The sequence below is a fragment of the Mauremys reevesii genome, linkage group 1 (assembly GCF_016161935.1).
Source record: "Mauremys reevesii isolate NIE-2019 linkage group 1, ASM1616193v1, whole genome shotgun sequence".
Taxonomy (NCBI): domain Eukaryota; kingdom Metazoa; phylum Chordata; order Testudines; family Geoemydidae; genus Mauremys; species Mauremys reevesii.
This window is the reverse complement of record NC_052623.1, coordinates 336,566,778-336,582,183: the sequence shown is the minus strand read 5'-3', so window position 1 is coordinate 336,582,183 and position 15,406 is coordinate 336,566,778. Positions and strand designations below refer to the sequence as shown.

The 15,406-nt window shown below is 42.1% G+C and overlaps 1 protein-coding gene across 4 annotated transcripts in view; it reads right to left on the bottom strand.

Annotated features, from left to right (window-relative positions):
* The window catches only part of RSBN1L (round spermatid basic protein 1 like), a 99,588-nt gene extending 84,574 nt beyond the window's left edge, over nt 1–15,014 (bottom strand). For all 4 annotated transcript variants that reach the window (XM_039517827.1, XM_039517834.1, XM_039517843.1 and 1 more), the window contains exon 1: nt 14,415–15,014. In XM_039517827.1, coding sequence (XP_039373761.1) covers nt 14,415–14,985 — 571 coding nt within the window. In that variant the 5' untranslated portion in view covers nt 14,986–15,014. The remainder of the gene's footprint in view (nt 1–14,414) is intronic.
* Nucleotides 15,015–15,406: the final 392 nt, after the last annotated feature.

Genomic DNA, 15,406 nt, shown 5'->3' with positions numbered 1-15,406 from the left:
ACCAAATCACCTCCTCCCCTCCCTACTTGAGGAAATAGCACTTGGACCATCCTTGAATATCAGTAAGTTTGTGATTCATTAAATTTAAGGGAGCAATCTCCAGAGCCAAAAACCCAAAACCAGAAGTGTCCTGCCCCCACAATTCACTCATGGCATTAACACCTGAAGATTTAGTTCAAGCACCTGTGCTAACCTCAGCTGATCACAAGGGGAAGTTTCAGATCGCAAATAACCTAACCAGGGTGAATACAAATCAATTATTTAAAAAAAAAAAAAATCTAATTTTTTTGATAAAATGCTTTTTGAGGGAAAGGAACACCTAGCTAAAGATAGTTTTAATTAAGATATCTTTGAGCTATAATGTATCTCATCATGGAATATGGATTATAAATTCTATAGTATGAGACAATATATTCATGTAATGTTTAAGAAAAGTTTTGTAAATGAGTTACAATAGTTCATGGATTTAGAGACCCCAATCTTATGGGGTTTCAGGGGCTTCTGTCTAGATTAATCTTTCTGTCTACCCAATGGGACTCAGTGCTCAGTCTAGAAGATACCATCAGAGATGCTTAGTTTTGCAGTTCTCAAACTATGGATTTGTGTCTCCAGAGAGAATATGCTTGTTAACAGCAAAAAAAATTAAATAAATAAATATATAGAGAGGGGTAAGAAATAACAGACCTCAACCCTATTGTCCTTCTGCAAATTTGTGTACACCCTTACTTCTTTCTGAAAGTGCAAAGTTTCAAAAAGTTCAATGAACAGAAGATTGTTGGGGGCGGAATAGACCTGGACAAGGAGAAGTAGTCTGGAGATAAACGTGAGAAGGGAGGAACAGGCAGCAGAAACAAAAGTGAAACTGTTTGAGCAGCATATTCCAGGTCTTTCTGAGTGTAGCCTTCATTGATTTGAGATCTACCATACCATTCTCTCACTAGAAGGGAAAACCTATAATGGCTGCAGGCCATAAAAGAGACCCAATTTGGGAATATTTTAATGAAGTTCCTCTACCTGTGGGTAAGACAGGCATGCGTGCAAAATGCAAACAGTGCAACAAAGAAATGCAAGGCCTGGTTGCCCAAATGAAACATCATCACTAGAAGTGTTCCTTCTTAGGAGGAAGCTGCGTTGAAGATAATGAAAGGAACATGTCTGAACATGCAGGATCCTCAGATTTGTAAACTTTATTTCATAATTCTTTCTTAAGGACTGCCTGTCTTCCTTCTGGACTATTCTTGAATTCTCATGTTTCAGCAAAAAATATAGTTGTTACTCTATGGTACTATCATTTTAGACACAGTTGTGTTAAAAAAATAAATAGCTGAAATAAGCAGATCATCCTTTTACAATTTCACCTTTAAAGTAGTACTGTCAGTGAATGCAAGGAGTAATACTAAATGAGCAGTATGGTAATAATAATTAAATAACTGCACTGACTTATTTTGTTTAGGAGAATCCATCCTCAACCTACAGCATTCTGAAGACTATCCACCTTCAAGATCACCATCATTTTCTATAGTTTCAAAGTTATCTGCCAATGATAGTGTTTCAGTATCATGTATGTCACATAGCCACAGTATATCACCTGTAGCAAAAAGAAGAAAAAAAATCTCCATCATCTAGAAACAACCATTGATAAATTTGGGATAAGAACCAGCAGATTACAAAGAGGTAATTGATGAAAAAAATGCCCGGTTTGCTTATGCAAGAAACTCTCCTTTCGATATGATTGAGAACCCACACTTCATTAAAATGATTCAGTCATTAAGACCAGGCTACAGTCCACCCAACAGAGCAGATGTCACAGGCAAATTGCTGGATAAAGTGTATGAAAGAAATTGAGCAGTGTGCAAGATGTCTAGAGGGTGAAATAGTTAACCTGAGTCTTGATCGGTGGAGCAAGGTCCACAATTATCCTGTTGTATGTGCTTGTGTGACAATAGAAGAGAATGTCTTCTTTACAGAAACAACTGATACATCAGAAAATGCACACACACCAGAATACTTACAAGAAGTAGCAGTAAAAGCTATAACAAACTGAAAATAAATTCAAATGTCTAGCACACAACTTGGTCACAGACAATGCTGCAAATGTATCCAAGATGAGAAGAAATTTAGAAGAGAGTCCCAAACTAATGACATACAGTTGTAGTGCTCATTTGATGCACCTCCTAGCCAAAGACTTCAGTGGGGCTTAGAGAGATTATTTTTGAACATTTCAAAAAAAAAAAAAAGTAAAATATGCGTCTCATATAAGCCACAACACCCTGGCTATAAAGGTTTCAGTTGTATTAGTTTGGAGGAGCTACATAATACACCACTTTTGAAGGATGCAGGAGTTTCAAATTCATGTTGATACAGGCTTCATGCTATATTTAACATTCTCTATTTTATATACTAAACACTACACCTACCACTGAAATGCAATCAACTAAAACAAGAAATTATGACTGTTTAACAGCATACTCTGCTGTTAGATCAACACAAAGAATCCCACTGCAAGGAAATCTTCGTTCCCACCCCCGCCCCAAGATACAAACCAAGAAATATCTACTGAACTAACTCAGAATGAAATGAGAAATGCAGAGTCCCTCTCCAAATCAGACAGGCTTGCTTTTATTTCAAGGGGTGGTGAAAGGGAAGGGAAGAGATGGGTGTGGGCTGTGTTTTGTTTTTGGGTGGTTTTCTTAAAGATAGGGAATGGGTAATTCTCATTTATACAATAAACAGCCTTTAGAATTTACTAATACTGGAAAATGCAGTAATTATCTACTAACCAGGTATCTTGCTGTTATCAACAATTTTCTAATTTTGCCTTCCAGCAACGTGAAAACTGAGGGAAGGACAATCCTGTTCAGAATTATGAAATTTAGCCCAAGGTCTATTGGGGGCTTTCTATACATATAGTGTTTATAAATGAATGAGCATAAAACAAGTCAGTCAGATTATTCCCAGTCTTGGAAGCATAATACATGCAAAACAAATGGTAGCAACCACATTTTGAATATAGGTTTCAGAGTAGCAGCCGTATTAGTCTGTGTCCGCGAAAAGAACAGGAGTACTTGTGGCACCTTAGAGACTAACAAATTTATTTCAGCATAAGCTTTCGTGGGCTACAGCTCACTTCTTCGAGTGAGCTGTAGCCCACAAAAGCTTATGCTGAAATAAAATTTGTTAGTCTCTAAGGTGCCACAAGTACTCCTGTTCTTTTTTAATATAGTATCCCTAAGCCTATGAAGATGCAAGAGAGGTTTAACCAGTCTGGTTTAGTACTGGAAGCAACAAGCTTTAGGACCTTGTAGAATGTCAAAGGCTGTAGCTGCTTTGCATTAGTTTTCCAGATAGTAACCCACATTCTAAGTGTTCTTCCTCTGCCTCCTCCCTCTGATTTAAAGAGAGCTTCCATAAGGCAAAATATTTACCAAATTACTGTTAAAGGATAGTCAGTGTTGCTAACACCAACTGTGCTACACTTAGGAAAAAATTAAGCATGTATGTAGAATACTGGTCTTAGTATTAAAATGAGGAGAGGCAGACTAGTACTTTTTAAAAGTGAAATCTCAAATATCCATTTGAAATCCATTTATTTGGTTATATAGATACAGAGGAATGTTTAACAGTTTAAGAACACTACTTCATTGGTTGTGACACCTGCATATATGAAGTGCAGGCAAACATACAAGAGCAGGCCACCTAGACTTGTGTGCAAACAAAACACACAGCATTTTTGGACTACAGAAAGGGTTATTTTCTTCTTATTCAAAACAGCCAGAAAGATTTGGCTGGTGTCCCTTTAAGCAGGGAAGAACAAAATCCTGGAAGGACAGAACTTGGAATCTGAAACGTTATTCTAGAAATCTCCTTGCCAGTGGAGAGAAGGAAAATTTCCCTCATGAACGGCAAAGAAAGGCTTCCTTACATTTCTGTAAGTTTCTGAAAAAATTAAGTTTTCATCTAAAAGATATAAGGGTTTAGTCTTCATGGTTCCAAAGAAGGCCTTCTAGACATATACAAATACAGTTTTGTTTTTTTGAATATGAAGGAAACAGCCTGAAGAGAGGTATGAATTTACAAATTTAAGGCCCCAAACCCAGCCTGAGCACTAGGGAGTTCTGCCAGGGACTGGAAGAGGAGGAAAACAGGACATTGCATCAGCACAGCAAACAAGGCCACCAACTCCAGTTTTAGGGCTAAGGACTATGCCACTTGTATCTTAACTATGTGCAGAAGAATGATCAGGTATTCCGTACAGCAGCAATCAACCTCAGCCCAAGTTTCTGCTGAACAATAGCATGCAGAGCTGGATTCTATTGTGCATCTCTATATATGCTCTCCATGTCCTGTCCCCTCACAAAATAAAACCTGTAAGAATATCCTGTGGGAAAAAAATAGGAACAGGATTTGCCTTCAAGAGAAGTATAAACTCCCTCAATTCTTCTCAGCAAGTGAAGCTTCTCTCAGTTTAAGTTTTATATTTCAAAACTAAACTTCTGTATGCCTTGAACTTCCAAGAGAAATCCACCATCGCCACCACTGCCCTAACACTTCATGTGCACTTAAATGTATCCTATTGATGACTACTGCTCAATCTAATGAGATACTGGATGACTTGCAAGAAAGTTGATCAGAAACTTCCAGAAGTTTATAATGATAGCTGGAATGGGAAAGTCTGAGGAAGTTCCTACTGTCTATGTTCTGAAAGTGAAATAAGTCTACCAATTCCTACTTCACTGAGGAAAGAAAAGGGGAGTGAGGAAGTGTTCACATGAAGCATCATATAGAATATGAGGGAAATGAAAGCAAACTGAATAAAGGGAAAAGGTTAAATTTAAAAGAAAAAAGTAGAAGAGAGGCATGTTCCCAATTCCACTAAGTGTGAAAAAGATAAAAATATATTTTCCCAAAATCACTAGGGAAGTCTGAATATCAAGCAGGATCCCCAGCAGATGAAAAGTGAAATAATGCAACTCCAGCAATTTCCATTTTTCTGTTTCAGTTGGGGAAGCCCACTAAAAAAGTTAAGCCTACCAAAAATTCTGAGAGAGCTGGAACAGCAGAAGTAAGGAATGAACTACTGCCACATGACCAAGGAAGTGCTGAGGAAGGACTCCACCTATCCTGCCGGGGACAGCAGAAGCAAACAGTCTCTTTCCACTACAAAAACAAAAACAGAGTTGGTTCTTGAATTAGGATCCATTAGAAGACATCAGGTGAATAGTTTCCTTATAACATTTTGCCAATTTGTAGCAAAAAAGAAAAATTACCTCACTGGACTCCTGTAACAGTGATTTAGTACCTTTACTATGGTTCTGAACAGTAACCTTGCCTATCAAAAGTTATTACATTTCTCTTTTTAGAATTATGTCAGGTAATGTCATCCCTGTCATGCTTAATTAAGCCAACAGAGGGCTGTTAGAACCCTACACTTTCCCTAGCCCTTTTCCTCAGAGACTGATCAGAATATAACCCAGTCATTAAGAGGCGCACTACTCGAACTTTTTTCTCCATAAAGAGACTTCAGAACTTCATAAGGCTCATCTTGAAAACCAAGAGGCCACCTAAAACTTTTTGGAGGTTCTTCCCTCCTGTGGGCTTAAAGAAATCTTTAAACAAAAATCCAACCCCTCATAGCACGCACATGTAGTACGTGTACTGCCTGAGGCCTTGTCATCCCATGTATTTTATAGTTCTGCTGCTGCTCCTTGGCTTTGCTCTGGCATGGAGATCTGTCCTAGGAGTAACCCATTTCCTTCAACCTTAGCATTCCAGTGACCATTGGAGAGATGAGACTGGATGTGCTTTCTCTCCTCATGGCAAAACTCAGTCCAAGGACCTGTTTACAGGACCACGTGAAAGCAGGGGGGACTACAACGGCCTCACACCTTGCAATGAGTCAATCACAAAAAGACAACATGGGCATATACCAGAACAACAGATTTGAGGGTGCAGGTAGGAGGCAAAGACACAGGATATCTTATCTAGGGGACCTTGACTCTGGAGCTGTGGAGTGTGCATAATTAACCAGACAAGTCACTTTAGCAGTGACCAACTGCAGCATGGGATAGCCGTAGAAAAACTAATTGAATTGAACTACTTATATCGGAATGGCAATGCATCCACATGGAGCTTACACCAACTGAATTCCGACAAAAAAACTGAGTTAAGTCAATTCTGAAGTGGCTTAATAATTTAGTTAGCAAGATAATCAGACAGAAGCTCATCTGTGTGTGGACACAAGGCAGATTGTGCTGGAAAAAGAAAAGTGTGATTTCCTTGTGTGCACAAGTCTCAACGAAGGGAGCAGTGCCCATCTACCTCCTTCCTCCACTTCCTTGTCCTCACTTTGTCTCCCCCTCAAGGGCTACAGAAGCAGGGATCCCCTTCCTATGACATTAGGAGATCTGTAGAAGGAGAGGGAGAGAAGGAGGCCTATTGCAGGGTAAAGAAAACATTTTCTTTTCTGTGGATTTAAGAACCATCCCCCACACACTAGGTTCAGCAGCTAGCTCCCTCTCTCTCTCTCTCTCTCTCTCACACACACACACACACGAAGCTGTCCCCTCAAGGTATGTCTACACTGCAATGAAAAACCTGCAGCTGGCCCATATCAGCTGACTCAGGCTGCGGGACTGTTCCATTGCAGTGTAGATTTCTGGGCTCATGCTCGAGCCCAGGCTCTAGGACCCTGCAATGTGGGAGGGTCCTAGAGCTCAGGCTACAGCCTGAGCCCAGAAGTCTTGCAGATGACACAAAGCTGGGAGGTATTGCCAATACAGAGAAGGACCAGGATATCATACAGGAAGATCTGGATGACCTTGTAAACTGGAGTAATAGTAATAGGATGAAATTTAATAGTGAAAAGTGCAAGGTCATGCATTTAGGGATTAACAACAAGAATTTTTGTTATAAGCTGGGGACTCATGAGTTGGAAGTAACAGTGGAGGAGAAGCACCTAGCAGTATTGGTTGACCACAGGATGACTATGAGCCGCCAATGTGATACAGCCGTGAAAAAAACTAATGCGGCCTTGGGATGCATCCAGCGAGTATTTCCAGGAGAGCTAAGGAGGTGTTAGTACCATTATACAAGGCACTGGTGAGACCTCATCTGGAATACTGTGTGCAGTCCTGGTCTCCCATGTTTAAGAAGTATGATTGCTCTCTATAAATATCTGAGGGATAAATACCAGGGAGGGAGAGGAATTATTTAAGCTCAATACAAATGTGGACACAAGAACTAATGGATATAAACTGGTCAGCAGGAAGTTTAGACTTGAAATTAGAATGTTTCTAACCACCAGAGGAGTGAAGTTCTGGAACAGCCTTCCAAGGGGAGTAGTGGGTGCAAAAGACATATCTGGCTTCAAGACTAAGCTTGATAAGTTTATGGAGGCGATAGTATGATGGGATAGTCTAATTTTCACAATTAATTGATCTTTGACTATTAGCAGTAAATATGCCCAATGACCTGTGATGAGATGTGTTAGATGGGGTGGGATCCGAGTTCCTGGGTGTCTAGCTGATGAGTCTTGCCTACGTGTTCAGGGTTTAGCCGATCATCATATTTGGGGTCGGGAAGGAATTTTCCTCCAGGGCAGATCAGCAGAGGCCCTAGATTTTTTTTGCCTTCCTCTGCAGCATGGCGCACTTGCTGGAGGATTCTCTGCACCCTGCAGTCTTTAAACCATGATTTGAGGACTTCAATAGCGCAGACATAAGTTAGTTTATTACAGGAGTGGGTGGGTGAGATTCTGTGGCCTGTCCTGTGCAGGAGGTCATACTAGACGATCATAATGGTCTCTTCTGACCTTAAAGTCTATGAGTCTACACTACAATGAAACAACCCTGCAGCCCCAGTCAGCTGATATGAGCCAGCTGCGGGTTTTTCTTTGAAGTTTAGACATGCCCTCTGTGCCACTCCCTGCCCCACTCCCATGACCCTTTTATCTGCTGACCAGTCTTTTATGGAAAGATGAGAAGATGTAAACCAATCTGTGTATTAGAGTGCCCTTCAGATGCTTCCTTACTTATGGTGGGTCAAAATTAGCGTTCAATCAATCATTTAAACCCACCATTCATAAACTATCTATCTCACATTTGAGAGAAGGTACCAGAGGGCCTCTAATGTTAACTTGCCCAAAAAACAAACTGTGCATTTCAAATTTTCAAAGCTGGTATTTGTATTATATCAGCTTAAGCCGGAAATGCTAGGTCTTCAAGCTATGGTGTTAATCATCATCAGGTAACTTGCAGAGGTAGTTAGGGTCATCAGTTTGATCTACCTGGTGCATTTGCCATGATACTAACAGAACACTAGTACTCGCGCACAGAAAAAGTTTTGCTATTGCCCTGCAAAAGCAAAGCAATCAGGTATAGGAAGGAAAAGTGTTTTATGCATGCCACTTGCTATTTTTGAAAAGTTCAGATATCATTTTCTACTCTAAGGTTAAAAGAACTTTAAAAAAGAAAAAAAAAAAGACAAATTTACTCCCACTTTTATTCACCCCATTAATAACCCACCAAATAGCTTAGTGTAACATAATATGGTCAGTGCTAGTAGAACAGAAGACCAGGACTTGTTTTACATTCTCATTTTATAGTCCCTTACTTTGCTGCCTCTAATCTCCCCAATTTTATGCAACAGTCTTGAACAGATATGCAATTTAACAGTTCATTCAATGTGGATCTCAAAAAAAAAATCAATTAAGCCTCATATCTCAAGGTGATGAGGAAATATTCCCATTTCAAGAATGAGGAAACTGACAGAGATTAAAAGATTTGCCCAAGATAACAGAGTCCCTTGTATATCTGGATACAGAATCTGAATCTCCCAATTCCCAGACCTCTGATTTAGCCACATCGTATTCCATCTCCTGAAAATACATTATTTTGCTGCATATTCACATTGTCAGTCTTGTTATTACTGACCCAAGACTTGTTAATGACGACCTCTGTGTTTGGAAATTGATATGCTTATAGAGTAACACACACTCAACTTTATATACTGCATTATATATATATAGCTTACATATGTAAATTGTTTTAAAATGTTTAACAGCTATAATCAGTATGGGTATGCTACAGGCCCCAGATGCCTTAAAAAACAAAGAACTTAAGAAGAATATAAGAAAGATCCAAATTATAAAACCATATTACACCACTTACTGTCACCTTGTGATCTGCTTTTCCTACCTCTTAAGGATAAAATGATGGGAGTGTGAAGGGAAATTAAGTTAAGAACTAACGTATGTCACTTGCACAGTAAGCAAACATTTCATATAATAGATTACCAAAAAAAAAAATGCACTGATAGCAGCCAGGGTCACAGGAAAACAGAGAGCAATAGAAAGTTGTGTATTAGAGAAGACAACATTCAGAAGAAAAGGTAGGCTACTCTTCTTAACTGTAGAAGGAATCTACTGTAAATCTGAATAAAGCTACAGAAAAATGCATGTGTCTTCTGAAGGTAACCTTTTATGCTACAGGTCAATTTTTTTTTTAAATGAAAGAAAGTTGCATTATTTTGACATCTTGTTGATGTTTGATAGCATGGCATTCTGCTGCAAAATCCTGTGCTCTTTAGCTACTACAAGATTTTCTGAATAAGAATCGTGTCATGCTTGGCCATGGAATTTAGTCATCTAAATTTTATCTCGATACCTGTGTTATATTGCTTTAGGATGATAAGTTTTCAGTTTTGTTCAGAAGAAATTGAGGATGGTCTTTCTATGCTTTTACACAGCAACAGATTACTTAGCACAGGGTGCATGATATAACTCTAATCCTGGGGGAATTCTGCACACAAAAAAAATTCTGTGCACAGTATTTTCAAGTTCTGCAAAATGATGCATATTTTATTTATCAAAACAACACTACATAATCAATTATTTTGGTAGTTTGTTTCAATATACTTGTCAGCAACTATGTCTATAACAAAAAACAAACAACAAAAATTCCCCCAAAGACTTAAATAAAACCCTTTGACAACCCAGTTTCTGTTCCTCTACCCCCTCTCCTCCCCCCGCGAAACCAGCTGCTGGGCCTCCCCAGCTCAGACATCTGCAACCCATCCCCCACAGAGCCCAGCTGGGGGGCACCTTCCAGAGCCCAGGAATCCAGAGGGAAAACAGCCTGGGTATCGGGCTTGTACAGAGTTTCCTGCAAGACACCTCCTTCCTTCAGAGTCTGCTAGGAACTGCAGCTCCTCAGAACCTCCAGCTCTTCCTGCCCCTTCCCCCAGGCTGTATCTTCTATTTGCAAGCTGGGAAGCTGGACTCTGCCAGGTCCAGTGTCCCCTAGTGGCAGCCAGCAGCTCTGCAGCACCAATTCTGTAGGGGAAAAGGAAATTCTGCACACAACATGAATTCTGCACAAATTTTGCATTGCGCAGTGGCACAGATTTCCCCCAGGAGTACGTACGCACGCAGATTGTGTGGAATCTAAGCTCTTTTAAAAAAAGTTTCTTACTCTCATGGCTGCAGAGAACCTCCCAAAAAATGAACAGAGTTTAAATCGAAGTTCTGATGTTCAAATGTCAACATTAAAGACCATCATGGTGATGGCACTGCCAAGTCAAAGTTAACCAATCATTCTGGTGGACAGAACAGGTTAGGAGGGAGAAAAGCTCTCAAGGAGCAGAAACTGGGAGCTGCTGCAGAAAAGAAAATACAGAAATAAGAGTTTAGATACTACATAAATACACTATAGTCCCCTTGATCTCTGTGTGAATTGCCTACTATCATTAGTGTCATTGTGGAAGGAGGGAAGTATGCCATTTTGAATTTATACCTGGGCACTAAGACCATAATTAAACATGGGATCCGTCCCTCTCATCCAAATGAGCTTCACATCCTTGATCTACAAGATTTAATTTCTTTGCATTACTCAGGAAGAGAAGGTTCCTCAGTAATGAGCTCACTTACCAAAGGAGGATACCCAGTAAGTGAACAAAAATCAACAGCCCTGACTGATTAAAGATATAAGTACAATCATTTGAAACAGAAGGAGAAAACCCCTCTTTCTTTCTCCCCTCCAAATCATTATTCTCTAGCCATTATACAACAAATTAGGACTATGGAGGATGCCACTGCAAATCATTCTCCCTTTCTGTTGGCAAAGACAACTTTTCTTGACAATTGCAACAAGGTGAAGTTTCTTCACATGCTCCTAAACTCATGCCAATTATAAAGATTGGAAGACTTGCTTCTGAAATGTATTTGAGACATTCAGATTGTTAGTATTACACTAAATTACATTAATATTTTTATAAAAACAAAGCCCAAGTACTCTATTTGTCTGTTTCTCAGCCAACTGCTTTTTTTCATTTCAGCAACACAACAGTGGAAAGCAGAGTTCAGTACCATTAACAAAAAGACTAGCTGATACACATACCTGTTTAAAAAGTGCTGGAAATGGGATGAAACTAAGGTATCATCTATTTCCCTGCCAGTTCAGTATTATTCCCTAAGGTACATTTACTAGTCAGTGCCTTTTCCAACCTAATTTTAAGCATCTAACAACAGAACCATCACAATGTGTCTCGGAAGACTGTTTCCACAGCCTACTATGTATGTCAAGACTTAATTGTATACAGCCGTGGTACTCAACCAGGGGTACACGCACCCTTGAGAGTACACAGATGTCTTCCAGGGGGTACATCAATTCACCTAGATATTTGCCTAGTTTTATAACAGGCTACATAAAAAGCATTAGCCAAGTCAGTACAAACTAAAATTTCATAATGGCTTGTTTATACTGCTCTATATACACCATACACTGAAATGCAAGTACGATATTTACATTCCAATTGATTTTATAATTATATACTAAAAATGAGACTAACCATTTTTTAGTAATAGAGTGCTGTGATACTTTTGTATTTTTATGTCTGATTTTATAAGCAAGTAGTTTTTAAGTGAGATGAAACCTGGGGTACACAAGACAAATCAGACTCCTGAAAGAGTACAGTAGCCTGGAAACGTTGGGAACCACTAGTATACAGGTAACATTTTCCCCTTTTTAAATTTAGTTTCAGGATTCCTAGTTATACTATCAATTTGCTATGACACTCAGAAAACTCAAGACTTAGAAAGCATGGTAGACATCCCACCAGGAGGAGTTTATCCCCATCCCTAAAACAATGAGGGCATGAAGAATATATCCCTACCACTACATCATCCCCCCTCAGTCTCTTCTGGGATCTCCTCTCCCTTGAATAATTCCAGGACATACCTCTGCTAATTCTCATAGCTTTCCTCAAGCAAATGTGAAATTTATTGTTTCAATACTGCCCACCCTGTTCTGAATACCAAAAATGAAAAAGTGACCGACCTTGTAAATTTCCATGATGCTGCTCATCATTTTGCCAGCAGTAAAAGCAGGGGGACTGTCTGGCTGCAGACTCAGGACGATGATACTGCTTCAGCTTATATTAAGTTCACATTTAGAAAGTTATAATTACAGCCAAAACAGCAAGATAAAAAAACACCACACAGTGCTATGGAAAAACTGATGTAGTGTGGCCCTCATTTGCTTTGAAAAGTTTTACCCATTAGGGTGCATGAATTTTTCAAGCAGTAATTGAAAGGTTAGGACAAATATTCACAAGGCTTTATAGCTAAAGTCTCAAGTACTTTTGCCTGTCCATATACTATCTGTTTGTCATTTCCCAGAGAAAAGCCTGTTGTTGTAGCACCTCTAATAAAACAGCCAACCAGTATTTTCAAGGGGGCCCATCTTCATGTGACAATCATATTTATCATACAGTATCTTTTAAAGACTTAGAGACATTTTATCTAGTTATTGTAACATTGTTTCCACGGATGCATTTATATGTTTGTGACACATTGAGGAAATAAATCTCTGTTCATTCAGAGTGTTATTTTTCCAAAACTTTGTAGCAAACATACCGCTGGGTAGCTCTTAGTACCCATTTTCCTAGCAGGCAGGAAGACTTCATCCCTGTTAGACATATATATGGAGAATTACCTTTTTAAAAAAAATAAGTATTTTTGATGAAACTTGTGGAAGTATTTTTGGTGAAACTTTCATAATTAGTCTTAAGTATTTTACTTGTTCAACTATTGTGTCTCTGGCTTGTCAATTTAACTACCAGAAATGTGTAGTGTTTAAGACCCCAATCCCACAAAGACCTATGCACATGCCTAACTTTAAGCTTGTGAATAATATACAGAACTATTCACAACACTAAGTATGTCCTTAAAGTCTTTAAAGGATCAAGGTCTAATATTAATGAATAAAAATATGACTAGAAAGAGCCTAATTATTAAAACAAGTGATAAGTTTTAACTAAAGTGGCCACTAGCCTAAGATAGCCCTAAGCATCAGGAATTGTTCTAAGCTCTTCTCATCGTACATGGGAAGAGGGGCTTGTAGACCCTAAAAGTTGTGTGATGATTTTGGTCGAATATAAAAAAGCCAACACATTATCTACCACTCCTCCAGAGGAAAGTTCAAGCTCTCTCTAGTTATGTTCAGCCACTTAAGTCAGCCCAAAACACCTTCCGTTTCTTCTGAGCCCTCCTAAGTACTTCTCAGAAGTTTCACCCTGATGATCCTCTGGAAAGGATTCTGAAGAGGCACTCAGATGGGGTTTCAATGGCCACCTCTCTAGAGTCTAGAAGCATGTTGTTCTCTACCACTGCATGGCACAACCCATAAAAAATTAATAGCCTAAAAAAAAAATACACCAGGGTCTCATATCTGTTACAGGAAAGCGTTTGCAGCTTACACCTTCTCGGAATATTCATTATTTCCACAGCAATGGCAAGAAGAGTTTCATTTGATGAACTGAATCAGACCACTAGCCATCCTTATTTCCCTAATAGGTATGAAAACCTAAGGCCTCTGGCAGCTTCCAGCTGACGCCATCGCTAATTCCACACCCCCTTTTTTGACAGGATCCGCCAGACCGAGCTGTTGCTGCCGCTTTCTCTACGAAACCTACACAACAGCAACTCTCTCTCCCAAGGTGCACTCCAAGCCTAGGTATCCCTGGCCCCTTCCGTTGTCGGGGGTGGACGCGGGCACACTCCCTTAGAAACACCCTTAACAAGCCAACGTATTCACTGGGGGGAGGGGGAGGAAGAGAGGCAGCCATTCCGATCAAAGAGTAACTCAACATTACAACCATTTCCTGCTCCCAGCCCAGCAGCTTCAGGGAGACCCAAAGCCCTGCACCCGGGAAACCCCCACCTGCCAGCCACGCCCTCCCCCCGCGGTGCTGCCCCCTTCCTGTCCCCGCCACATCCCCCCTCTGATTGCTCCCCCAGCCCCTCCCATCACCTCCTCAGTCACCCTCCATTGAAACCGGCGGCTTCTCAGGTGTCCCAGCCCGGGGGGGATTGAGGGGTCAGTCACCCTGCGCCGCGGAGCGCAGCCCCGGGCACCCACCTTTCTGCAAGAGCAGCTTCACCTCGCCGTTCTCCTCCCGGCCGGCCGCACTCAGGCCGCCTCCCGCCGCCAGGGCCCCGTGCTTCCTCTTCTCCTTGTCCCGCTTCTCCTTGGGCCGCTTGGCTTTGCTGCTGCTGCCACCGCCACCCCCGCCGGCGGTGGCCGGGTCCAGGCGGTGCCTGTGGTGGCGGTGCTGGTGCTGCTGGTGGGAGGGGGCCGGCAGCAACACGGCGGGCGGCAACAGCTTGCCGTGCACTTGAGAGGGGAAAGCGAAGCCGCCTCCGCCCCCGGGTGGGCCGGCAGGGAGCGACGCGAAGCCCCAGGCGGTCGGGCCGCCGTAGCCCGACGCTGGTGGTGGCGGCGGCTGCTGCCTATTACTCCCGCCACCACCGCCCCCTTCGCCGTTGACGCGCTTGGGGCCCTTCAGGCCCTTCTCGTCAGCTCCCTTCAGCCTCTTGGCGGCCGGCTGGGGCCCCCGGGAGGCCTTGGCAGCCGGAGGCGGCCTGGCGCCGAACGCCTCCTGCTCCGGCGGCGGCACCGCGCCGCGAACGGGACTGGGAGACTCCGCCATTTTGGGCTCCTGCTTCTATTTACTCTTCGCTCGGATCAACCGATAGCACCGGGAGGGGCGGGGAGCAGGGCCGCGGCGCCATGGTCTCGCCCAATGGGAGGGGGAGATGCCGGAGAGACAACGCGCCCAGCCAATCGCAGGGGAGAGGGGCGAGCGCTTAGGGGGCTAGGGAAGGCGGGCTCGGCTGAGTGCGCAGTTGGTGGGTGAGGGGTGGCAGCGCTGCTGTCATGGGCAGCTCAGCTGCTCGGGGGGCGGAGACACTTGAAGCGGGAGTAGGCAGGAAGGGGAGGCTGAGGGGCGCGAGCGGCTGCGCGGCAGCCTGAGGGGCAGGCAGGGCGCGGGCGGCGGCTGGGCCATGCCTGTCACTTTAGCACGCGGGGACGTTGGGAGCTGGAGCACAGCGCCTCCTCCCTGAGGCAGG